We start from the raw sequence: 27,553 nt of genomic DNA, 5'->3' as shown, positions 1-27,553 counted from the left end.
TTTCTATTGATTCGACCTTCATTCCTGCTTCTCTTAAAGGTTTCCAGAGGGGTTTAAATGCACACAAGGCCTTCTTTAACAGGTGTAAATCATACTAGGCCCGAAGCCTGGGATTTTCCAGGGAGAGGAAGCCCACTATAAATGGTTTCAAGTGGTTCCACCAAAAATCTTCCTAAGAGAATTACAATGCGTTTGTGTGCCCTGATCCTGTTATGTAATTCTGTTAGCTCAAAGCCTGTTTCAGTGCAGAGTCAAAACAGCAAGGAGAGAACCAGATATGGGTTTATTTTTAGTAACATCATGCGAGGCACGCAATCCCTGGCGTATGAAAAATGTATATGCGTGGAAATATATGAAATACACCACAAAGGCATTTCATTTCTATTTTAAACATAGCAGCAGTGAGTTGCAACAGGCCTATACATTTTTCTCAGTAACTTATCAAATATTTATGCCACACAAGTGGCGATACTGTCCAGTCATTCAGATACACAAGAAAACAAGGCATGAATTGATTTCGACAGTTTCTGTTTTTTCTACTGCAGCCAGTTATGTTAGGTGGTGCAGTCCAGCTGCGTTAAACCCAGCCTGTCTGTGCTTGGTTGGCTGTGTGAACCATATCGATTAGCAGTGAGTTCTTATACAGGGTAGTATACTAAACAGCTGACTGTAGTAGCCACTACACTCAAGAGACCACTCCAGCAGCTTTCTGTTCAAACATCAAGATGTTGCATTTTGACTGTCCTTGCTTCTGCCGAAGACTACAGATTTTCTTTGCAGTTTTTTCACACCCTTTAAAGTCCCTAAATGGGATACTTTCAAAGAGCCGTAATGTGGAGCTCAATAGTCATCCGCAGACCACCCAAGTGACCCGCATTTCACAGGTCAGACCCACAACTTGACATTAAAACCGGCAGACCTGCCACAGTCATTGTACAACCCGCAATCAAACAGTTGTGTAAGATCACTGTTTGGGTGCATGGCAGGGCAAAAGCCCTTAACGTACATAGCAGGTATAGAGACTCCACTTCAGGAGCGTTTTCCCCATAATAAGTCGTGCTGGACCTTCAGGATCGTTGAGTCTGCACAACAGTGTAACTTAACTGAGAAAATCCTGGAATTCAAATCTGCACCAAAGGTTAGTACAATAACTGTGCACTGTGTCTATACAGCAGGAACCTAAAAAGTCACATGACTCATTTAGCACTTAGCAAGCCCTTTATATAACCCTGCAGATATGAGGTCACTACTTCAAAAGGTCCCTGAGATATGAAGCTCTGCAAATTTACTGTAGTCGCTTTGAAAAATGACACTAGGGTCTGGACAGTCAATCAGATTGTAAGAACATGGTGTTATGATAATGCAGCTGAGGCCTGAAAGTATCACTTGAATAAACCTGCAGGGTTCAGTGAGGGGTCAAACTAAAAGGATGCTACAAGTAACTATGGAGATACCGGAATGAGAAACTTTGAATAGGAGCTGGGCTGTTCAAAACAGTTCAAAGCACTGTCCCAGCTCGTAGAACAACAACAAAACAGCACTCCAAACTGCTCTGAGCGATTTCTAATAGCATACAAAGCACTGTCCCATCACTTAGAAAAACAACAAAACACACTCCGAACTGCTCTGAGCGATTTCTAATAGCATACAAAGCACTGTCCCATCACTTAGAAAAACAACAAAACACACTCCGAACTGCTCTGAGCGATTTCTAATAGCATACAAAGCACTGTCCCATCACTTAGAAAAACAACAAAACACACTCCGAACTGCTCTTAGAGATTTCAAATAGCATACAAAGCACTGTCCCATCACTTAGAAAAACAAGAAAACACACTCCGAACTGCTCTGAGAGATTTCAAATAGCATACAAAGCACTGTCCCATCACTTAGAAAAACAACAAAACACACTCCGAACTGCTCTTAGAGATTTCAAACTGCATAAAAAGGTCAGGGAACAAAACTAAAAATGCAATTTATAGCTATGCACTCTCAAATAAAGACACACTAAACATATATGTTTTGCATTTTTTTAGACAAAGCTAAATATCATTAAAAGCTGTGCCATAAGAACAAATAAGATGTAGAACATCTTATGATTTTCTTACCCACATATCATTCATGGTATTTGGATTCCAAAACTTATTTTTTTCCTGGATTTCATCACATCCACAGATTTTTTTTAACAGTTTGATCTCATCAAGATTCACAGCAATGTCTACTAGACCATGAAGAGATGCCTCTAGTCTAGTTAGTTCCACACATGGGCTTCTTGCCTCGTCCATGTGAGGCTAAAGGTTTAGAGTAATTTGATTATTAGTCTTTGACACCTGAGTGAACTTCACTGTAATGAAAACATGCGACTCATTGCATCTCATTAGCAGCAGCACTGAACTCAACCAGCCCGTCACAATGCAATAGTCAGCAGGGAATCCCACACAGAGGTAGAAGAGTTTATTTTACAGGTTGTACAATGACTGTCGCTGGTCTGCAGGTTTTAATGTCAATTTGTGGGTCTGACCAGTGAAATGCGGGTCATGTGGGTGATCTACATATCAATAATACAGATTTTTACCTTCATTTTTAAAATTCATGCAATCAGAGATTTCTAGTTCAAATCTGACCTCAGCCTGGCTAGCGGATTACTATTGAGCTCCACATTACGGATCTTTCAAAGTATCCCATTTAGGGATTTTAAAGGGTGTGAAAAGACTGCAAAGAAAATCTGTAGTCTTCGGCAGAAGCAAGGACAGTCAACCTGTATAAGAACTCACTGCTAATCGATATGGTTCACACAGCCAATCAACGTAACTGGACTGCAACAACTTGTAACGGACAGACTCCTACTGCCAGTACTGTACAGTATATCTGGGATGAACACTTTCCTTTTGGAACCCCGCTACAATGAGGAAAGCTGTTTGTTCACATTTATCCTGAAGAAGCTAGCTTGTGGTTCTATAATGGGTTTCTCCTGGGAATTGGATTGGTTCCTCTGTGCAGTGTTGTTTGATCATATCTCCCAGTGCTGTCCTCTCCTCTGCTTCTTTAGACTCAGGGATTGTAATTGCTTCCTCTGTTCTATTTAAGTGTTTAGTGTCGTCAGGAAATTGCTACCTACACGAGTCCTTGAACAGGAGGAATCCAATCAAAGTTGGCTTGAAAACCAGCTCACAATTAAGACCACTTTTTTTGCAGCACAGATTGGCTTTTATTTATATAGTCCCCCTGGACATTATGGCCAGCCTTGTATTCAGTAAGTAATTGTAACTTCACACCTGTCCGGCACTTCCATTCTCTATATAGGTCTCCGATGTGCAGTTATGAGAGATGTTACAGCACAGTTTACTGTAACTTTTGACATTCTGGGACTATATACCAAATGGAAATTTATGGATTTATTATCACTTTAAGGCCACCATCTGCAGTTTTCAATATCAAACTGTTAAATTAGCTTTCTAATAAGACCAGTTGGCTGTACACCACCAATCTTTTTTTTTTTTTTTTTTTAAACCATGAAAACTGCTGAACTTTTTACTTATACCATATCTGCTAGAAATAGCGCCCAGATGCTTATTTTCTCAATCTTCTCTTTACCTGGGCGGTTATTTAGATATATATATATATATATATATATATATATATATATATATATATATATATATATATATATATATATATATATATAATTATTATATTACTGTGTATATATATATATATATATATATATATATATATATATAATTATTATATTACTGTGTATATATATATATATATATATATATATATATATACACATATATATATATATATATATATATATATATATATACATATACATATATATACAGTGCTCCCTTGCTATAAGGCTCTCGGTTATTAATTATTATATTACTGTGTATATATATATATATATATATATATATATATATATATATATATATATATATATATATATATATACACAGTGCTCCCTTGCTATAAGGCTCTTGGTTATAAGTTAATTATTTATAACAAAATATAGCGTTGATTACATGGTGCTTTATGCATTTTTCTTCTACATTGTCTTCATCTAGACAATGTGGGGAAGCTATAAAAAAGGCCAACCAGATGCTCGGATATATAGTGAAAAGTGTTGAATTTAAATCAAGGGAAATAATGTTAAAACTTTACAATGCATTAGTAAGACCTAGAATACTGTGTTCAGTTCTGGTCACCTCGCTACAAAAAGGATATTGCTGCTCTAGAATGAGTGCAAAGAAGAGCGACCAGAATTACCCCGGGTTTAAAAGGCATGTCGTATGCAGACAGGCTAAAAGAATTGAATCTATTCAGTCTTGAACAAAGAAGACTACGCGGCGATCTGATTCAAGCATTCAAAATTCTAAAAGGTATTGACAATGTCGACCCAGGGGACTTTTTCGACCTGAAAAAAAGAAACAAGGACCAGGGGTCACAAGTGGAGATTAGATAAAGGGGCATTCAGAACAGAAAATAGGAGGCACTTTTTTACACAGAGAATTGTGAGGGTCTAGAACCAACTCCCCAGTAATGTTGTTGAAGCTGACACCCTGGGATCCTTCAAAAAGTTGCTTGATGAGATTCTGGGATCAATAAGCTGCTAATAAGCTACTAACAACCAAATGAGCAAGAGATGGAAGAGAGGAATTGAAAGAGGGAGGGAATAAATATATATGTGTGTGTGTGTGTGTGTGTGTGTGTGTGTGTGTGTGTGTGTGTGTGTGTGTGTATTGGAGAGCATGAGCACTTATTAACCTTTTGCCAGTAAAACTGGCCGCTAATATGAATGAGGACAGACTGTTTAAATGTAATGCTATTTCGAGCATATACAGTGTATTAACAAAAGTCTGTAAGAAACTGAAAAACATACTGCCTAAAAGAAAACTAAAATAAACTGTTCAATAAAGTGTTAACCAGTTTAATACATTGGCTAAGCTAAGGACTTTTAAAGGCTACTTTCTCAGTCCCTTGACTCCCCAAACAGAGAGAAGCATTTTCTTACACAGCCACCAGACTTACTGAGCACAAACGTATTAGATTTACATCTCCAGATTATTCGATTAAGTCATCGAAAACAATTGCTTTTTTTGTTTAGCCAAGTAATCAAATCTGTCTGAGTTAAATTGAATAGAATAAATGAAATGGCTTGAACAGAGAACAATTCAATTCAATTCAAAATGGGCTTCATTGACAAGATTATGCAGGTTTTGCTGAAACAATTTTAGTCGACACAAGCTGACCGGAACTCAACGCAAGTTAAAATCAAGTCTGTTCAACAGAACAGAAACCAAACAGAAAGTGAACAGCTGTGGCCAAAAGTTTTGTAAAATGATGATGCAAAAGCCTCCTGGAAGGCTTAATAGTAATTCAGTATTTCAGGATTTCGAAATGTTGCATTTTTCTATTTTTGTCAGTTTTTCGTTAAGTATATGGAAAAGATCATAAACACAAAAGTGTTATTCTGAGTGCAGCTGTGCAACGTATGCTGTTGTCTGGCAGCTCTCAGGGAAAGAATGTTATATTGTCTGAGAAAGTGTCAATGAAACTGACCTCAATTAACCAGGTACAAGCAGCAGTTGTCTGGTCAAAATGTCGCTGCCACACAGAGATAAGCCAGCAACTAAGCTGTGCACGCAAAGGGGTGTCCTTCTCAAATGCAGCACTTGGAGCTGCATTTGAGAAGCAGCAAGATCCTCCATGAACACTGAACGCGAGAGAATGAATCAGAACTGTAAATCTGTAAATCTACGCTAAGTACGGTAGGTGGTACGCCTTCACAGGATGGGCCAACTCGATGGTAGGACATAACCGGAAGTCGGGCGTCTTGGTGAAAGGTGTTAGCTGTAAGACTGCTGAACAGCTCTATTGTGATCAGCTGTGTTGCGCATGGCGATTGGACAGAGCATGGCGTCGTACGGATCACAGGGAGGAGCATCTGCACTGCCACACCCCCTCAACCTGTTCCAGCACTCTGAGCATCTGCACTGCCACACCCCCTCAACCTGTTCCAGCACTCTGAGCATCTGCACTGTCACACCCCCTCAACCTGTTCCAGCATTGAGCATCTGCACTGCCACACCCCCTCAACCTGTTCCAGCACTCTGAGCATCTGCACTGCCACATCCCCTCAACCTGTTCCAGCATTGAGCATCTGCACTGCCACACCCCCTCAACCTGTTCCAGCACTCTGATCATCTGCACTGTCACACCCCCTCAACCTGTTCCAGCACTCTGAGCATCTGCACTGCCACACCCCCTCAACCTGTTCCAGCACTCTGAGCATCTGCACTGCCACACCCCCTCAACCTGTTCCAGCACTCTGAGCATCTGCACTGCCACACCCCCTCAACCTGTTCCAGCACTCTGAGCATCTGCACTGCCACACCCCCTCAACCTGTTCCAGCACTCTGAGCATCTGCACTGCCACACCCCCTCAACCTGTTCCAGCACTCTGATCATCTGCACTGCCACACCCCCTCAACCTGTTCCAGCACTCTGAGCATCTGCACTGCCACACCCCCTCAACCTGTTCCAGCACTCTGAGCATCTGCACTGCCACACCCCCTCAACCTGTTCCAGCACTCTGAGCATCTGCACTGCCACACCCCCTCAACCTGTTCCAGCACTCTGATCATCTGCACTGCCACACCCCCTCAACCTGTTCCAGCACTCTGAGCATCTGCACTGCCACACCCCCTCAACCTGTTCCAGCACTCTGAGCATCTGCACTGCCACACCCCCTCAACCTGTTCCAGCACTCTGAGCATCTGCACTGCCACACCCCCTCAACCTGTTCCAGCACTCTGATCATCTGCACTGCCACACCCCCTCAACCTGTTCCAGCACTCTGAGCATCTGCACTGTCACACCCCCTCAACCTGTTCCAGCACTCTGAGCATCTGCACTGCCACACCCCCTCAACCTGTTCCAGCACTCTGAGCATCTGCACTGTCACACCCCCTCAACCTGTTCCAGCACTCTGATCATCTGCACTGCCACACCCCCTCAACCTGTTCCAGCATTGAGCATCTGCACTGCCACATCCCCTAATTAATAGTATCAGTTATCACCTGCATTACCCCAGCCAAAAAATACTTTACAAACTGAAATATACTGCATTAATTCCTTTAATCACTAAGCAGCCAGCGACAGCATACAGCAAGCAAAGACACTTACCCAGCACGCCCAGCCGGTAGTTCATTGTCACCACAATCACATTGCCGTATGCTGCCAACACGCTGGCATCAAACATGTTCCCGGTGCCCTCCATGTACGAGCCACCATGAATGAAAAGCATGACGGGCTTCTTCCGTCGGTCGCGGATATCTGTGGAGAGAGAGAGAAAAGAGGAGAGGAGAGAGGGAGAGGGAGAGAGAGAGAGAGAGAGAGAGAGGAGAGAGAGAGAGAGAGAGAGAGAGGGAGAGAGAGAGGAGAGAGAGAGACAGAGAGAGAGAGAGAGAGAGAGGAGAGAGAGAGAGGGAGAGGAGAGAGAGGAGAGAGAGACAGAGAGAGGGGAGAGATAGAGAGAGAGGGAGAGGAGAGAGAGGAGAGAGAGAGACAGAGAGAGGGGAGAGAGAGAGAGAGAGGGAGAGGGAGAGGGAGAGGGAGAGGGAGAAACGGTTAGCCAGGGGTTAACTAGGGATTTCAGCAGGACCATCTTGGAGGATTTAGAGAGCTGGACAAAACCTTTCTACCTGCCTCAAACATGTGATATCCTGAACCTCTTAACTCCAGGGTGTGCTGTAACTGTGGAAACTGCTAGGAGGATTAGCAAGGCTTGCCGTTATCTGCTGGTGTGCATGCATATTGAAGATCAGAGGGGATTTTAAACATGCACAGTCGTGTGCAAATACATCAGAACCCCTCAAGATTTGTCATTGATATCCTTTATATACCTCCCTGCATGAAAACCTCTGGGTGTGAGAATCTCAATTTCCGCTCAGTAATCAAAGATATAGAAACGATAGGCACTCGTGCGTGAAAATGTGGGTGTAATTTTTGAAGCAGATCTTTCATTCGAGCCACACATTAGGAATGTACCTAAAGAGTCTTCCCCATTCAAGAAATATTGCAAAACTAAGACGTTCTCTTTCGCTGCAGGATGCTCACAGACCGATGCATGCCTTTCTAGCATCTAGGATTGATTATTGCAATGCTCTTATCACTGGTATTGCAAGTTGTGTTTTATCTTGACTGCAGCAAAAATGAAGAAGAGTGAACACGACCCTGTGTAAGCAGGTTTGCATTGGCTTCCTGAGCGGTTTAGGGTTGATTTTAAGGTCCTGCTTCTCTTATAAAGCTTTAAATGGCCTTGCTCCCCTATACCGAAAAGATCTGAGCCCATATGCCCCGAGTCGCTCTCTTAGAGCAGTGGTTCCCAACCCTGGTCCTGGGGACCCCCTGTGTCTGCTGCTTTTCATTCCAACTGAGCTCTCAATTACTTAACTAGACCCCTAATTGAACTGATCATTTGCTTAATTAGACCTTTTTAATTGTTTTCAGCTCTTAAACAGTTGCAGATTTCAAGTTGCTGTAACATTTTATAAGTAACTTGAACTCTGCAACTGTTTAAGAGCTGAAAACAATGACAAAGGTCTAATTAAGCAAATTATCAGTTCAATTAAGGGTCTAGTTAAGTAACTGAGAGCTCAGTTGGAATGAAAACCAGCAGACACAGGGGGTCCCCAGGATCGGGGTTGGGAAGCGTTGTCTTAGATCAAAGGATGAAGGCTTGCTCAGTATTCCATGGATACAGAGAAAGAAGGCAGGTGGCAGAGAGTTCAGCTTTAGAGCCCCAAAGTTGTGGCATGATCTGCCAGGATTTGTAAGAGAGGCACCATCTCTTGCTGCTTTTAAATTAAGATTAAAGACACAGTTTCAAAACAAGGCACACACTTCATTGCTTTTTTTTCCTATTTTGAAATTACAATTCACAACTAGCTGTCCCAGCATTCTCTACATCTCTGGCCAAAAGTTCTGCAACCCCTATAATTTTATAAAATGTTATTTAACATCATGTAATCAAAGAAACTACAATGATGTAGCAAAAGTCTACCGGAAGCCATAATAGTAGTACAGTAGTATTTCATGTTAGATTTCAAAATGCCACACTTTTCCATTTTTGTCAGTTTTGCATTAAGTATATGGAAAACTGCAAAGCGCTATGTAATTCAATATGAGAATCCCTTATTTAGCATAGGTTAAGTGAAGATTACCCAGAAATGGGGAACTATATCCCTGGATAAGGGGAGTGTTTCATCAAGTGTGTGGTTCTAGTCAACACATCCATAGGCTTACACTGAGTGCATTGGGCTTGGCTGGATGTTGGTTGAACAGCTATGGTTTGCCTCGTGCTTTACAGGGTTCTGGGGAAGTGAACCAGTGAGACAGAAAAATAACAAAATACCATCTGCTGAATGTGAAGAGAGAGAGAGAGAGAGAGAGAGAGAGAGAGAGAGAGAGAGAGAGAGAGGGGGAGAAGAGAGAGAGAGAGAGAGAGAGAGAGAGAGACGGAGGGTAGGGAGGGAGAGGAGAGAGAGGGAGAGAGAAGAGAGATAGGAATAGAGAGAAGAGAGAGGGATGGTAGGGAGGGAGAGGACAGAGAGAGGGAGAGAGAGCAAGAGAGAGAGAGGGGGGGAATGGAGGGAGAAGAGAGATAGGGATAGATAGGAGAGAGACGGAGGGTAGGGAGGGAGAGGAGAGAGAGGGAGAGAGAAGAGATAGGAATAGAGAGAAGAGAGGAGAAGGGAGAAGAGAGATAAGGATAGAGAGGAGAGAGAGGGAGGGTAGGGAGGGAGATGAGAGAGAGAGGGAGAGAGAGCAAGAGAGAGAGAGAGAGAGGGGGGGGGGAAGGGAGGGAGAAGAGAGATAGGGATAGATAGGAGAGAGACGGAGGGTAGGGAGGGAGAGGAGACAGAGAGAGAGAAGAGAGATAGGAATAGTGAGAAGAGAGGAGAAGGGAGAAGAGAGATAGGGATAGAGAGAAGAGAGAGGGAGGGTAGGGAGCGAGATGAGAGAGAGAGGGAGAGAGGAGAAAGGGATAGAGAGGAGAGAGAGGGAGAGAGGAAAATGGAGGGAAGAAGGAGAGAGATGGACAGAAGGGAGAAGAGAGATAGGGATAGAGAGGAGAGAGAGGGATGGTAGGGAGGGAGAGGACAGAGAGAGGGAGCAAGAGAGAGAGGGGGGGAAGGGAGGGAGAAGAGAGATAGGGATAGATAGGAGAGAGACGGAGGGTAGGGAGGGAGAGGAGAGAGAGGGAGAGAGAAGAGAGATAGGGATAGAGAGAAGAGAGAGGGATGGTAGGGAGGGAGAGGACAGAGAGAGAAGAGAGAGCAAGAGAGAGAGGGGGGAAGGGAAGGAGAAGAGAGATAGGGATCGATAGGAGAGAGACAGAGGGTAGGGAGGGAGAGGAGAGAGAGGGAGAGAGAAGAGAGATAGGGATAGAGAGAAGAGAGAGGGATGGTAGGGAGGGAGAGGAGACAAAGAGAGAGAAGAGAGATAGGAATAGAGAGAAGAGAGGAGAAGGGAGAAGAGAGATAAGGATAGAGAGGAGAGAGAGGGAGGGTAGGGAGCGAGATGAGAGAGAGAGGGAGAGAGGAGATAGGGATAGAGAGGAGAGAGAGGGAGAGAGAGGAGAATGGAGGGAGGAAGGAGAGAGATGGACAGAAGGGAGAAGAGAGATAGGGATAGAGAGGAGAGAGAGGGAGGGTAGGGAGCGAGATGAGAGAGAGAGGGAGAGAGGAGATAGGGATAGAGAGGAGAGAGAGGGAGAGAGAGGAGAACGGAGGGAGGAAGGAGAGAGATGGACAGAAGGGATAATAGAGATAGGGATAGAGAGGAGAGAGAGGAGAGGGGAGGGAGGAAGATGAGAGATGGTGAAGAAAAGGTGGAGGGGGAGGTTTGCTTTGTTAAAACCTGAATAAATCTTGCCATGCCAATAAAGCTGATCTGACATTGAAAGAGAGGAGAGACAGAGGCAGCGGGTTAGAGAGGGAGGGAGACAGAAAGAGAAAGCAGGTGTCCGATGGAAGAAGACAGAGAGAAAGAGAGGGTGAGAGATAGTGAGAGGGCAGGACTGATAGATAAGAGAGAAGAGAGAGGAGGAAGGGAGAAGGAAGAGATGGAAGAGAGGAATTGAATGAGGGAGATTATATTAGTAAAAGAGGGAGAGATAGAGAGAGAGGGGGGGGGTGGCCTTTGTTTCCCTGTGCAGCTGTGCTGACAGCCCTACACCCCCCCTCCCCATCAAGCAACTGCAAGCGGTGACGTTCCGTTGGCATAGCAACTGCTTGCGTGCCTTCTGACTCTGCAGCAGAGCGAGGCTCTCACCTTCTGACTCACTCCTCATTATTATTTAAAACTATCTATAATCTGAGGCATGACTCATTTCAGTTACTGAGATCAAAAGCTGTTGCTAAAATAATCCTGCTTTCTGTAATTAAGCTTGCGTTGCAATGTTGCAATTCCCCTTACATTGCACTTAGTCTCATGCTGCAGATCCCTTAAAATCAACCTTTCTTTATATTTTCTGAGAGGAATTTGACTTAGTTGATTGGTCTCCCTGGACTGGAGGGAGCACCCTTTCTCTTAGGGGGGTGAGGGAGGGAGGGAGCAGTTCAGTCTCCGTGCCTCAAGCCTGCCCTGGACTGGAGGGAGCACAATTTCTCTTAGGGGGGTGAGGGAGGGAGGGAGCAGTTCAGTCTCCATGCCTCAAGCCAGCCCTGGACTGGAGGGAGCCCCCTTTCTCTTAGGGGGGTGAGGGAGGGAGGGAGCAGTTCAGTCTCCGTGCCTCAAGCCTGCCCTGGACTGGAGGGAGCACCCTTTCTCTTAGGGAGGTGAGGGAGGGAGGGAGCAGTTCAGTCTCCGTGCCTCAAGCCTGCCCTGGACTGGAGGGAGCCCCCTTTCTCTTAGGGGGGTGAGGGAGGGAGGGAGCAGTTCAGTCTCCGTGCCTCAAGCCTGCCCTGGACTGGAGGGAGCACCCTTTCTCGTAGGGATGAAGATGAGCAGATCACAATCCAAAAGGATCTTTCTGAGATCTGAGCGCAATTGTATACATTTTATAACTAAAACAATAAATAATTCAATCTTGAGTTTTGAACCATGGAGTTGACCTTCAGCACAGGAAGTAGTCTCTTCATTAAATATCTTGTGTGTGTCCGACCTGGATTGAAACAACGTGGTCTCTTTAAACACTGTATCTGGCTATGTCCTGTTTTGATTGGGAAGCTGAACCCTCGTGAGGCTTCAAATACAGATGTTCAGGGAAACTGCAGTGGCTCATCTGAGGATCATTTCACAGCGATGAAAGAAAATGCCTAAAACAGTATAACCCTTTGAAATGTATAAAACTCTCATTAGAAACCATCGTTCTTAGAATTTGTTCTACACATGTGTGTAAGCAATCAGGACTGGACAGCGCAGTCACAAACTCCCCAGTTGCTCTAGATTTCTGATTTCCAATCCGAATCTATATTATATTTATAATCTGATGTTGTAACACAGATTTTAACAGACCGATGGAAAAGTGTTTTTCTTTACCATAGCAGGAACACAGACATTCTGTTTGCATGGCATTAAAAGGGTAACGAGGGTCAGTGGTAATGTTGCTAGAGCTAATAAGAGGTAAGAGAATTGATTTTAACACTTTGGTTAGTATTGCTTTAAAGGGGGACCAGTGGTCATGTTTTCAGTTCTAATAAATAATGGGTTTTGAAGCCTTTGGGTAGCACCAGTAATGAATCAGTGCTTCTTAACCAATCAGAGGGTTTAAATCCCTTCTTATTGCTGTGGCTAATAGGTTAGGGATCAATTAGTTCAGGTAATTGGCCGTGGTTCAAAGTAATCCACTTTCATTGATCCAATTAAAGCGTTTAACTGGCTTACAAGAGTCAACTCTCCACCCACTCCCACTCGCCCACACACACTAACACCCCTGCCCCCACACACACACACGTCTGCATTCCTATATTTGTGGGGACTTTTCATTGACTTATATTTTTATTTACTGTTTCTAACTCCAGTCAGACAAAACTCCACGCAGGGTGAAAGTCGACAACAAACTAAATATTTTGGTCCTTCTGTTTTAGGTATTTTCTTTGATCGCTGTGAAATGATCCTCATTATTTGTCACTGCAGTTTCCCTGCGCATCTGTATTTGAAACCTCTATTAAACCCGGTTGATTCGCGAGATTTCAACTTCCCAATCAGAACAGGATGTGGTCAGATACAGGCAGAGTGTTTAAAGAGACCACGTTGTTTCAATTCAGTTTGCACTCAGTGCTACACCCACAATGCTCAACACCACAGCTATGGCCAAAAGTTTTGCATCCCCCTATAGAATTAACAAGTCGAATGAAACCTGCTGAATAATGTTACCTTAACATATTGAATTACACACTGCTTTGTAGTTTTCCATATACTTAAAAACTGACACAAATGGAAAAAATTTTACATTTCGAAATCCAACATAAATGAGTGTACTACTATTATGGCTTCTGGTAGCCTTTTGCCATATTTTACAGTTTCTTTGATTACAGGATTGATAAGTAAAAGATCAAAATGATGTTCGGATAGTTCTTGGTTTTAAATGATGGCTCAATCTTAAATTCTAGGTGATGCAAAACTTTTGGCCAGAGCTGTATATTGAGATGAGAGCTGCCGTCAAAGGCACTGCAAAGGTTAAAAATAAGCGTCCGAGTGGCATGTTTCCTCAGTCACTGCTGCGGAGCCCCTAAGCTGACCTGTAGAGCTCTCGATCAGAGTGTGACACTGTGCAGCTCCTGCCTGTGAAAGCCCAGGGCGATGGCAGGCTGCAAAGTGGCCCCACGCTGTTTTGGATGTGTCACAAGCAGTCTGACCGCTTGTCAGTCACAGATCGGAGCCTCACACGTGCCTCAATATTCTCTGCCCCTCATCTTGACTGTTTCTTGATATTAAATCATTTCAAAACAGCGATGCGGTTTGGGTATCATTGCATTTTAGTGGGCACTGGTTCTGTGTATTAACTGTGAGGCAGCCTGCTCACTAAATAAGACTAAAATACATTCATTTCGGAAGTGTTGGTTGCTGGTTCTAATAGGCGGCCTGGTGGTCCAGTGCAGAAAGGGGCTTGTTAAAATTTTAGGTGATGCTAAACTTTTAGGCACAGCTGTAAATCAATACAGTGTAGAGTAGTGGTTAGGGCTCTGGACTCTTGACCGGAGGGTCGTGGGTTCAGTCCCAGGTGGGGGGGACGCTGCTGCTGTACCCTTGAGCAAGGTACTTTACCTAGATTGCTCCAGTAAAAACTAAACTGTATAAATGGGTAATTGTATGTAAAAATAATGTGATATCTTGTAACAATTGTAAGTCGCCCTGGATAAGGGCGTCTGCTAAGAAATAAATAATAATAATATAAATTAAAATGCTCCTCAACATTTTTTGTAAGACATCTGAACTTGAAATTATTCGTGAAGGTTTTGTTGTTCTGAATAAATTAACCCTGTAATGCCCACACGCGTTTTTGAAATGAGAAAAGCTACACTATTTATGTAACTAGATTCCGTTTCTTATACAAAACACCTTTCCCCTGTCCAGCAACACATAATGCACGGTGCCTGAAAAATTCTTTCAGCTTGTGAGGCTGGATTTAAAAAAAAGAGAATATAGAGGGGTGGCTAAGCGTGGTATCACATGCGATACAGGAATGGGCATTACAGGGAGGAAAGAGAAATTAAAGAAATGAGTTTACTAGATTTTCTTCATATTATTATTATTATTAGTTTATTTAGCAGACACCTTTATCCAAGGCGACTTACAGAGACTCGGGTGTGTGAACTATGCATCAGCTGCAGAGTCACTTACAACTACATCTCACCCGAAAGACGGAGCACAAGGAGGTTAAGTGACTTGCTCAGGGTCACACAGTGAGTCAGTGGCTGAGGTGGGATTTGAACCGGGGACCTCCTGGTTACAAGCCCCTTTCTTTAACCACTGGACCCCACACAATTATTATTATTATTATTATTATTATTATTATTATTATTATTATTATAAGGGTATCATTTTATTAATCCTTCTAAGTGGTTCTCAGTTCTGTAGCTCTCTTAATATTCCATTGGAATAACTGTCTCTGTATTAGAATCCACCCAGTATTATCTGAGCCTGGAGAACCCTAGTCACCAGCTCCTTCTGAGCACTTCCTGTTTCCAGAAACCACACGATGCAGTTTAATCAGATCAACAGAGATGAACGACTGGGTCCAAGGCTGGCTCTCTCACTAATTCTGAAGCTACTAGCCACATCAATCACTTGAGAATGTACTCAATTATAAACCCTTCGCATCTCTGCGGTGTGACATACAGGCGCTGTCGCCAATATATCACTGATCCATTCAAAAACACTCCATCATAATGGCTGATTTGACAAACGTGTCAATCAGACAGCATAACACGAATGTTTCACGCACTCTGGACTCTCCCCCTCTCCACACACACAGCTCTCTATTCAGCTCAGCTCTCTGCTGTCTCGCTGTGTGCCAGAGAGAAGAAGGGGCTTATTAATTCACTGCTGTGGGCGCTTTCTGTGAGTCTCTCCCCCCTCCTCTCCATGCAACTTCAAATCAAAAGGCTCTAAAGGGCTTCTATCCAGGATCACAGTATTAGCATCATTCCCACTGCTTCCCCTTTGACGGAATGCAAACCCAGGTTTTAAAATCAAACCCGTCCCTCTCATTAGCACTAGCAACATTATCAATGCTTTTAAAAGGAGTGTTAACCAAGGGTTTTGAATACCTTATCTTAGCACTAGAATTCAGGATCTACATAGATTTCAAATCCAACGCTGTGTATCGAATCTCTATTAGATTCAATACACAGCATTGGATTTGAAATCTATTAAGATTTCCATTACACGAGAGTAGATGTTAAAACTTCATGCTGATTTGAACTCGGCTCTCGCCAAGATAAGCACCAACTAAGACGTAGCTTTACAGTAAACTAATGTGATCCATATGTGTCTCCATCTATTTACGTTTCCTTCCATATGATGATGTAGATATCCTTCTGTCTTGTGTTAATGGCTGAAGTGTAATGCTGGCTCCAGGGATCAGCTTATTTTGCCTCCCTGGCACATCAGCACACACAACGGCTGCGATGCTGGCTCCGGGAATCAACCACAGTGCGGCCTCCCCAGCGCATCAGCATGACAGCCGTCTGGATTGAGCTAAGTAGGGTACATCTCTGGGGTTTTCAAGTGGGCACCTTCCATCCTCAGTGTTTCGTCGACTAGCCCACGACACCTCAAGAGGGCTCGACGGTGATTCTGGCGTCCCAGCATCACCCCCCTCCGTACTTAGAGAAGTATTAACATCAGCGATAATGAACAACATCACAGTAACACAGACAGCGGAGTCCTCAGTAACCTGATCAACGCGACGGAAGTCTGATTCGTACAGACAGAACTCTCCTACATTCTGATAAAGACTGTGTTGTCTCCATGCGATAAATGGCTCACGAGATCAATGTGAAAATCAAAGTGGTTCTGGCTAATGAAATAATCCATCAATCTTCACCGATGCTCACTTCCATTCACTATACAGGACTCAGAGGTGCAGTTTTGAAAGACCCGCTAAAAACCAGTATTTTATTTTTATTTTTTTAAATGAAATCCCATTCTTGGTTAAAGAAAGTTCAGATTAACGCAGGTTTGCTATGGCATGTGTTTCAAAACTGCACATGGGAGATCTACGGTAGTGTTCAAAAGTTTGGAAACAGCAAATTATTTACAGCAAGACTAGGGCTGGGAATTGTATCTCCCATGTTTCCTCACTCAGACCCTTTACTTACTAAACACCCTGGTATCCCTGAAGAGAATCATCTCCTCTTTAAAAAGATGCCTCATATTTTAACGAGCTAGACGTATCACGAGTAGAACAGCCCCCAGAAATGTTCTCCTTTTTCTAGGAAAGCAGCACAACTGGGGATGAGGAGTTTGTTGTTCACTAAATATCTTGCTATCCCTGGATAGAAAATCGTCTTCTCTTTAAAATTATACAAGAAAGTCTCTCCCTGTGCTGTGGTACCCCAAATATGATCTGGTTACTACCAACTGACTGGGTGTGATGTTCTCTTCATTTTATCCTCAGAAACAGGTTCCTGGCTCAGGACTGACAAGGACAACACTACGTTGAATACTGTACCAGTCTTGGCAGAGTCACCACTCAGGAAAATCTTTTTTTTCTGGATAGAATTGAGAACAAATGCTCCACCCAGTCATTCAACAGTAAGAAAATGAATCATATTTAGGGTATCATTGAACTTGTAAGATGGATTGCTCATTAAAATCTCTTTTAATATTTTTAAAGAGGAGAATTTTCTATTCAATCTCCAGCCCTAGTCTTGCTGTAAATAATTTGTTGTTTCCAAACACTTCTCTCCCCCTCTCCCTCCCCCTCTCTCCCTCTCTCCCTCTCTCCCTCTCTCCCTCCCCCTCTCTCCCTCCCCCCCTCCCCCTCTTTCCCTCCCCCCTCCCCCTCTTTCCCTCCGCCCCTCCCCTTCCCCCTTTTTCCCTCCCCCCCTCCCCTTCCCCCTCTCTCTCTCCCCCTCTCCCCCTCCCCCTCCCTCTTCCCCTCTCTCCCCCTCTCTCCCTCCCCCTGTCCCCCTCTCCCTCTCTCCCTCCCACTCCCCCTGTCCCCCTCTCCATATATGTACATACATACATACATACAGCCTTGCCGTCAGAATCAAACGCATTTGCATCAATATTGATAACTACCTTAAAATAATTCAGGAACTTAGACACTGTTAATCAACAAATTCATCGACCAACTTTAACATCTAGAGAATCTCTGCTCTACAAGGTGAAAAATGATGTCATCAAAGTAAAACAAATTCCATTTGTGCTTGATTTGCACCCTACAGACCCGAGCTGCAAATGTGCAACTGAAGAAAGCTACCCATCAGAGACCACTTCAGTACAGCCATGCATCCCCAGGTCTCCTGTCATATTGTTTCACCAGCCTCCTAATCTCTGTAAACTGTGAGAAGGAGCTGAATTAACACATATCGTGCATCTCACCACTGCACCCAAACACTGCCTGGGATCATCTTGAAAAAACTGCCACTGTCAAAGACACCACAACAAGCAGAGTGTACAGTATAAACAGCTCCTGTATCTACAATGCCATCAATATTATACAGAGCAAAACCACCAGGGACCTGCCAACTCAGAAACCATAAGTCTGCCATGATGAACAATGAGCTGCATCCACCTGCTTACAGCACTGCAACCCTCAAATCCACAGCCTTGCCAATGGGGATTCTGTATAACAAGTGCACAATCCTAACATGTTAGATAAAAGGCAAAACTTGAAGGTTCACAGACTTAAACTGAGGGAACACAGAGCCACTTTGCCGCTTGGTTTTCAGTCCGCTGCACGGCACACCAGGGGAGACTTGGGGTTTGATACAGCAACCTCAAACTAGGTCACCATGGACTGACCCGGGGAACACTAAGCATTCTTTTAGAAGAGGAACTCCAGTTCAGAACTGTCTGTGTCACAGTCTTCTTAGAACATCCGTCTGTGAGTCACTGTGCAGCTTTTACACCTTCAAACTGAAACAGCAGCATCAGTATGCCTGGCTATTTCTACCATGCTATCTAAAGAAGAAGGACGCTGAAACGCTGTGGCTAATTATTAAAATAGTGAGTTTTCAGTTTTTTGATGACTTTTCTACTTCATTTTATATATATATATATATATATATATATATATATATATATATATATATATATATATATATAAGAACATAAGAACATAAGAAAGCCCATCTTGCTCGTTTGGTTGTTAGTAGCTTATTGATCCCAGAATCTCATCAAGCAGCTTCTTGAAGGATCCCAGGGTGTCAGCTTCAACAACATTACTGTGTGTGTGTGTAACATGTACAATGCATTTAAGGCAGGCAAATATTTAAACTCCCAGTTTCTTAATAAAGAAAACTACTGTCTCAACCAGCTATCTATATACTTGGATAAGCAGTTCTATAGATGTGTGTAAAAATTCAACATCATTAAATGGCAAGTCAATTTTCCAGAAACATCAAATCATTTCTATGACTGTAATTAAAATATTTTATAATAATGAAAAAAAAAACTAAACAAATGCTAGCATATGTACTGTTTGTAAAATACAATTGAAAAATAAAAAACGCATTTGAAGAAATAGAGATGAATTGGGAGGGGGAATGGGGCACCAGAGTTACTAAAAAACTTTTTAAAGAAGTCAAAAAAAGATCACATTTTGTGAGTTGCACAAGATAAAAAGCTTTCAAAATGCTGATTGCAAAGAAAGTCAAGATAAATGTAAAAAAAATAAGATTTGTTTTAATATAGGAAAAAATGGAATATAGGTTTATATATTCAAAAAACAAGAAAAAAAAGGGAAAAACATGCAAAAAAAATACCTTCATCACGTGGACTGTTGATCGTGGATTCGTCGTGTTTTTTTGTGAGTGGACCTGAGGTTTAGAACATAAGGGAGGAAAAAGAGAAAGAGAAAACATTCAAAAAGATTACTGTGGCAAAAAAAAAAAAATCCAAAAATTAAAAACAAGAAGAAGAAGAAGAATAGTATAAAAAAAACCAACAATCAGCAAAATATTATCTGATTTGTGTTTTTAAAAAAAAGACTCTCACTATATTTTTAGTTACTATTTCTAACTCCAGTCAGATAAAACTCCACACAGGGTGAAAGTCGACAACAAACTAAATATTTTGGCACTTTATTATTTTTTTTTGAAGGCATATTTAGTTCTGAAAAAGGTGTTTTACAAAGTGGGGATGTTCCCATTACATGTCCCCCCCCCCACACACACCCCCACACACACACACACACCATAAACAGAATTGAGTTGAAACCGAACAAGATTGTTCATTTACTGTGACAAACTAGGGGGAGGAGATGAGATTCTGTATTCCAGGATGGGCTAAAGGACTACATCCCCCAGAATGCCATGGGAGGGAGCAAGGTGCATGAGAGGAAGAGGCTATCAGTGTCAAGACCCGGGCAGTGTGTAAACCAGAGGGGTATTTCAATGTTCAAACTGGCAACGGTGTTTTTTTTATAATTGGTAAACAGCTTAGCCATCCAAGAAAGTTAGAACCTGAAGTCAAAAGTCTAGTTTAGAACTCCACGTGGGAGTTTTTGTTTTGTAAGTGCTTAAAACTTCTGTCTCTGGGTCTGCTACGAAAATGGCAATCAAACCTTTAAATTCGGTGAAATCGTTCACATTATTTATTGATTTTTTTTTTCCCCACAAACATTTCTGAATAAATCAGGATGATGTTGTTGTTTTCTCTTCATTTCACTCTCAGAAACTGGCTCAGGACTGCCAGGGACAACACAACGTTGAATACTGTACCAGTCTTGGTGTTCACCACTCAGGAAAACCATTTTTGGGATCAAATTGAGAACAAATGCCTCACCCAGTCATTCAGCATTGTTAGTAAATGAATCATATTTAGGGTACCACTGAATTTGTGAGATGTCTTGCTCATTAAAATCCTTAGCATGTTTTTTAAAGAGGCGACGGTTATCTATTCAGAGATCCCAGGGTATTTAGTAAGCAAGGGGTCTGAGTGAGGAAACATGGGCGATACAATCCCCAGCCCTAGTCTTGCTGTAAGCCATTTGTTGTTTTGAACACTACCGTAAAGTACAACCGGACTGACGCAAAACATGTTGCAAAACTAGCAACTGCCACTGATTCGTCACGTACACCTGACCTCTCCTCAGACCTATCTTAAGAGTGAATCCCTCTGACTGAATGATCTACTGCTGTGCATACTGGGATATGTGGTTGTTGCCCTGGACTACAATCCCACAATTCACTGCAGAGATGATGCAATTGTACGGAAAAGAGCAAAGTGAAAATCAGGATGTGAAATCAAAAAGGAAGGTAATACAAATAATTATTATTATTATTTATTTCTTAGCAGACGCCCTTATCCAGGGCGACTTACAATTGTTACAAGATATCACATTATACAGATATCACATTATTTTTACATACAATTACCCACCAGTTATACAGTTGGGTTTTTACTGGAGCAATCTAGGTAAAGTACCTTGCTCAAGGGTACAACAGCAGTGTCCCCCACCTGGGATTGAACCCACAACCCTCCGGTCAAGAGTCCAGAGCGCTAACCACTACTCCACACTGCTGCCCCAAATAATTGCAGATAGGAGAGGTTTCAGCTGGTTTGATCATGGCAGGAGCTATATTAAATGTTAGGTTATTCGTGAATCAATGATTGTGTAGACAAGGGCAAATGAGGGAATTGTGTAATTAGCAGATTTTAAGAGTTGTTTTCTAATGAATTAATACCTAACAACGGAACACATGTTAAAGGAAACTGCTCTGAAGACTGGAGTATCTACACAGACCAGGCTACCCAAGGGACCCACAACTTGATATTAAAACCCGCAGACCCACGACAGTCACGGTGCATCCCACAAAATAAAACTTCTATGTAAGATCGCTGTTTGGGTGATTGTAAGAAAGTGAAGTTTGTCATGATCAGCATCTGATTCTATGTACACTCCATTCACTGATGGGTTCTTAATTCAAGTTGCAAATTATTATAATTTAAATTATAATTTAAATCATTTTAAATTAACCACGGTTGTGTTTTTCTTTTCCTTTCATGGATTCGAAATGTAATTGTAATAATTTAGCTCGGTTTAATCATTGTCCAATATATATTACACACACACACATGCAATGTTGAATTTTTTTAATTATGACAGTGTTATTATTTATTATTTTAACTACTTCAGAGATGAATTGAAGAAAAAAAAATGTCCCAGTTTTTCAGTCTGGGAATCTGGTAACTGTATCTGTGACCAAAGCAAAACAGTCCCTTCCTACTCAGTCAGTGAAGCCCTTAAGAGATTAGAGGGATTCACTGCTTTTCAATGCGCCAGTATACCCTTTCTCTAGAGAGCACAGCAGCTTCAATCTCCAGTAGTATTCTGGGAAAGAGAAGCCAGCTTCATTTACTCATTACAGCGAGCAAGGACTCCTAAGTGGCAGTAAATACGATTACACAGACTGAAAACACGAGGGTTGAGCCAGGATATAACAAAGAGCACAGCAGCATTGAGGTAAACCCCATCGGCACTGTGTCCTTTCTGTGGGCTGGAGAAGTTTCATTTTATTAGGGTGATGGCAGAGTAAAGGAGAAACGGAGACCATTTCCCGTGAAATATTACACATGCACAAGATTGCAGAAACCAGTTTCTGGAACAAATCAAACCCCCCGGTGACTGTGTATATAAAGCTGAGGGAACACAGAGCCACTCTGTGGCTTGGAACTTGGCACACCAGGGGAGACTTGAGGTTTGATACAGCAAACTCAAACTAGGTCTCCCGCAAGATTCGCAAGAACTGGACTTTTGCTGTCAGGTCAGTGGTTCTGACCATACACAGTACAAATTCCCTTAAAACCAGATGTCTGGTCCAAAACCGGACAGTTGGCAACCCTAGTGTGTGTGTGCGTGCGTGTGTGTAGCGCTTTGGGATCCTTGTGATGAAAGGCTCAATGAAATGTGAATTGTTGTTGTTGTAGTTGACTATCAATTTCTGGGGTCGACTGTCTCTTTTCTATTTCAGTCGACTATTCTATACCAAGAATATGTATTCTTTCTTTATTCTGTCCTTTGATCAACTCATGATACACAGCCAAGAAGCAATCTAGCAAAAATACAATAAGAGACTCAAATAATGTTCTTGTCATATATATATTTTGTCATATATATATGAGCCAGGTCCATCTACCACTACGGGGAAAAAATTTGCATCACCTAGAATTTTTGGACATCCTTTAAAAAAAAAACTGTAGTAACATAATTGAAATCTTTTATTTTAACATCATGTAATCAAAGAAACTGCAAAATGTACCGCAAAAGTCTACTGGAAGCCATAATTGTAGTACAGTAGTATTTCATGTTAGATTTTGAAATGCCACATATTTCAATGTTTGTCAGTTTTTCGTTAAGTATATGGAAAACTAAAGTAATTAAATATGTGGTGTGCAGGGTGAGTCACACAGTCAGGGGAGCACAGGGGTCCCCGAGGTTCTCCCCTGGTAAAGGCACGGCCGCGTGGTGTGCAGGGGGGAGTCACACAGTCAGGGGAGCGCAGGGGTCCCCGAGGGTCTCCCCTGGCAAAGGCATGGCCGCGTGGTGTGCACGGGGGAGTCACACAGTCAGGGGAGCGCAGGGGTCCCTGAGGGTCTCCCCTGGTAAAGGCACGGCCGCGTGGTGTGCAGGGTGAGTCACACAGTCAGGGGAGCACAGGGGTCCCCGAGGTTCTCCCCTGGTAAAGGCACGGCCGCGTGGTGTGCAGGGTGAGTCACACAGTCAGAGGAGCGCAGGGGTCCCTGAGGGTCTCCCCTGGTAAAGGCACGGCCGCGTGGTGTGCAGGGGGAGTCACACAGTCAGGGGAGCGCAGGGGTCCCTGAGGGTCTCCCCTGGCAAAGGCATGGCCGCGTGGTGTGCACGGGGGAGTCACACAGTCAGGGGAGCGCAGGGGTCCCCGAGGGTCTCCCCTGGCAAAGGCATGGCCGCGTGGTGTGCACGGGGGAGTCACACAGTCAGGGGAGCGCAGGGGTCCCTGAGGGTCTCCCCTGGTAAAGGCACGGCCGCGTGGTGTGCACGGGGGAGTCACACAGTCAGGGGAGCGCAGGGGTCCCTGAGGGTCTCCCCTGGTAAAGGCACGGCCGCGTGGTGTGCAGGGAGAGTCACACAGTCAGGGGAGCGCAGGGGTCCCCGAGGGTCTCCCCTGGTAAAGGCACGGCCGCGTGGTGTGCAGGGGGAGTCACAGAGTCAGGGGAGCGCAGGGGTCCCCGAGGGTCTCCCCTGGTAAAGGCACGGCCGCGTGGTGTGCAGGGGGAGTCACACAGTCAGGGGAGCGCAGGGGTCCCCGAGGGTCTCCCCTGGTAAAGGCACGGCCGCGTGGTGTGCAGGGGGAGTCACACAGTCAGGGGAGCGCAGGTTCCTGGTGGGGCAAAGAACTTCGCTGGGGATTCCACAGGGAACATTGTGTCTGGCACCAAGTCAGGGAGGGAAAATCAGACAACAGCGGCCCCTACTGGACAGGGACCCACTGAGCTCAAGCATACACCTGCAGGGTTGGCCTTTGTCCTCCAGGGGGCGGTAACTCACATCCGCTGTGGAGCTCCTGGGTGTAAAGAGGCAATTGGCTTGGAGATCGGAGGACCCCAGCTGACCTGCAGTTCTTCTGAGCTGTTGTGGGGAGTGTAAATGGACATTCTAAACTGGGGAGGACAACAGGGGTAAAATAATTGGAGAGACTAAAAAGAAAAATATCCTGAGCAAGTTTCATCCCAGTTGAATGATGACTGTGAAGTGTGTGCAGTTACAGGGGATGAGACGTTATTTCTAGGCAGTTCCTCTTTAAAATGTAAAATCGACAGCGGGTCAGAGAAATGAGAAAGAAATAAATCACAGCGGCGAGGCGCAGCTCGATAGAAATGTAATATTCATTTATCAATAAAGCGGAGATCACCTCTGCGCCAGGCTCAAACAGCTAATCAATGCTGAAATAAAGTTCTGATTGGAGAATTGATTTCCGAGTCCCTTCGTCTTAGCTTTGCCATTTAATTAAACTATAAATTTGACTCTCAGTGGCCGTGTGGAGGTACCTCTGAGGAGCGGCTGGGAGGGAATTAATGTCCTTCTGTGTTCTGATAGAGGATGCCAAGTTTCCTTTTAATAATTTTTTGATATGGAAAGGGGAAAGCTATGTATTATTATTATTATTATTATTATTATTATTATTATTATACAATGATGTAAAGATGGGACACAATAATACAGGCCTATGAACAGCACACTGGGTCTGAAAGTCGTCAATGTTTCTGATTTGCTCAATACCTCGATGCTGAGGACGCCTTGCGTTTAAAAATGTGATCAGAATGGGACACGCAGTTCCAAGTTACTTTATGAAAGTTCACTTACAGTAAAGTGTTTTCAATAAAACGCTGAGGGTAAATAAATCTGACAAATGATTTTTTTTTTATCAAAAATACTTTATATGTATAAAAGAAAATAATGTTGATACAATCGTATAAACATTAGACACAAGCAAGCAAAGACGCACGGGTCACAGCATGCCCTGATGTACACGTTTGTATCATAACACAGATATCCATGGAGTCAAATCAAAGAATTGACTGATGACTCAAACAAAAACATTTCATTAAATACTATGAATATATTAGCATGTCCACCCCATTTCTTCTACTCGCTTCCAATCAGTATGGATCCACCCTGCTATCACACACCTTCAACACACCTCCTGGTAAGGGGGTGGGAAACTCGCCCAAATCTATCACATTCTATACTGCGTCACATTTAAGCATTTTAACCTAAACTGTTTCAAACTCGTCCTTTGTTTGTGGTGTTCTGTTTTCACACTGTGTCTCCACTCCTCCACACATCTTGATTAGACACCTGCTAACTTTGGCGCTCTGCCCAGATGCCAACATACGAGAGACTGCAAATGTCTTGCTTAGCTAGTTAAATGTGCTTTAAGCTGTATCCAAATATGACAATACAAAATAGAAGTAAAGAAATTTATAATCAAATACATAATTAATACTTTATGCAGAATGTCATCTCCTATTACACACATTACTTTTAAATGGAGTAGTGGGCAGCAGTGTGGAGTAGTGGTTAGGGCTCTGGACTCTTGGGTTCGTGGGTTTAATCCCAGGTGGGGGGACACTGCTGCTGTAGCCTTGAGCAAGGTACTTTACCTAGATTGCTCCAGTAAAAACCCAACTGTATAAATGGGTCATTGTATGTAAAAAATAATGTAATTGTATGTAAAAATAATGTGATATCTTGTAACAATTATAAGTCGCCCTGGATAAGGGTGTCTGCTAAGAAAATAATAATAATAATAATAATAATAATAATAATAATAATAATAATACTTTTCATTGTTCTGTAATTGAAATGTGATTTCAGTGTTAAATTCAATTCAGTAGTTCGAGACAAACAGCAATCACAAAATGTTTTAGTGCAAATATTTACTGTGGAGAATGCAGAGTATGCGATTTTACACAGAAGTAGGTTGTATATACACATTAATTTGGCATCAAACCTAACTTGGTTTGAGGGCTCGCTGCCTGACCAACTGGACGAGGCAGAAACACCCATTGACAAAACCTAGAAATTATTTTTAAGAAAGGTGGAGATGGGGAGGTGGTGGGTTACAATGAAATCGAAACAGAGGGAAGTGAAGAGGGTATTTATAGTGCTAACAATCTAATTAGCTAATGTGTAAACTGAATGATTCAATTTGGTGATGCAGAGATTGGTGTCTGACCCTCCTTCCGAACTTTAGTTATGAACTTTTAAGAATTGACAGGATGCATTTGGCTTAGACTCCTAATAATACGGTTTCTGGTGAACCTGAGTTCTACTTTTTAGTTCTAGTTGTAGACACAGACTAGATTAGCTCATGTATCTTTATAGAATTCATCGTGTAAACAGCTACTGTAGATCCATTTTCCTTTTGTATTTCTGGTAATACACAAGATTGCACTGGCTCTTTCTTCTATAAAAGACACGTTGGTCAATATAGCCTGCGTTACACATGTTTATGAGAAGCAGCTAGAACACAACAGCAGTTCATCTCAAGTCACTGCTGTAACAACCACTCTGAAGAATTCTTAACATCAAGATAAGGACAAAAAACTGTGCTAACTTGCCCTCCAATCCTCTACAGATCTCCAGCACTGTCTCTAATATAACATTAGAATCCTGTATTCCGGTATCTGCAGCAATTACCTTACACTGACAGTATGACAGAATCTGCAGTGTGCATTGTAAGACAGGGCAGCCATGACCTACTTCTGTTGAATACATTTCCTTAAAAAATCACCCGAAACCAAGTTCTGTCATAACTGTGAATTTGTACAAAATTGGGTCCCACTTTACATTAAGTGTCTCCAATTACTCTCGATTTACATAGTAGTAGTTACTTAGTGAATACATGGTTTCTTACACATAATGACAATGTTATTATGCATAGTTACAATGTGCTTAATGTTAAAAAGATTGCATGATATAACCCTATCCCTAACTCTAAACCGAACACCCCCCCCAACCCTAACTCTAACCCTTTTCTGATACAGTTGTGTACTTGCATATATCGTGCAAAAATATGTACATATTAGGTATAATAACATTATAATCAGTAATAACCGTTCACAGTAGATTAGAACTAGATTAGAGTTTATAGTCTTATTACTAGGTGGTTTATTATGTACAGGTCGTGTGGGCATTTTAACTGACTTCACCACAGCACGCAAACTGGCAGTTTAATAAAAAATAAAAATGACGACCAGATTTCTAAATATCACTGATGAAGACGTGTTCGCTGAAAATCAAGAAAATGCTGCCACAAGACGAAAGACGTTGAGCGATATCAATCACCTGGACGAAAACGGTGAAAACAGGAACGTT

General features: G+C 42.8%; 1 protein-coding gene across 2 annotated transcripts in view; it reads right to left on the bottom strand.

Moving 5' to 3' along the window:
- Nucleotides 1-27,553, bottom strand: part of LOC117404602 (neuroligin-2) — a 113,015-nt gene that overhangs the window by 42,721 nt on the left and 42,741 nt on the right. The window contains exons 3-4 of one of the 2 annotated variants that reach the window (XM_059014420.1): nt 19,458-19,511; nt 7,195-7,344 (exon numbers count right to left, since the gene is read on the bottom strand). In XM_059014420.1, coding sequence (XP_058870403.1) covers nt 7,195-7,344; nt 19,458-19,511 — 204 coding nt within the window. The remainder of the gene's footprint in view (nt 1-7,194; nt 7,345-19,457; nt 19,512-27,553) is intronic. The other variant, XM_059014421.1, reaches the window with a different exon arrangement.

Source organism: Acipenser ruthenus, chromosome 48 (assembly GCF_902713425.1).
Source record: "Acipenser ruthenus chromosome 48, fAciRut3.2 maternal haplotype, whole genome shotgun sequence".
Lineage (NCBI taxonomy): Eukaryota > Metazoa > Chordata > Actinopteri > Acipenseriformes > Acipenseridae > Acipenser > Acipenser ruthenus.
The sequence above is the reverse complement of the archived record's forward strand: the minus strand, read 5'-3'. Positions and strand labels throughout refer to the sequence as shown.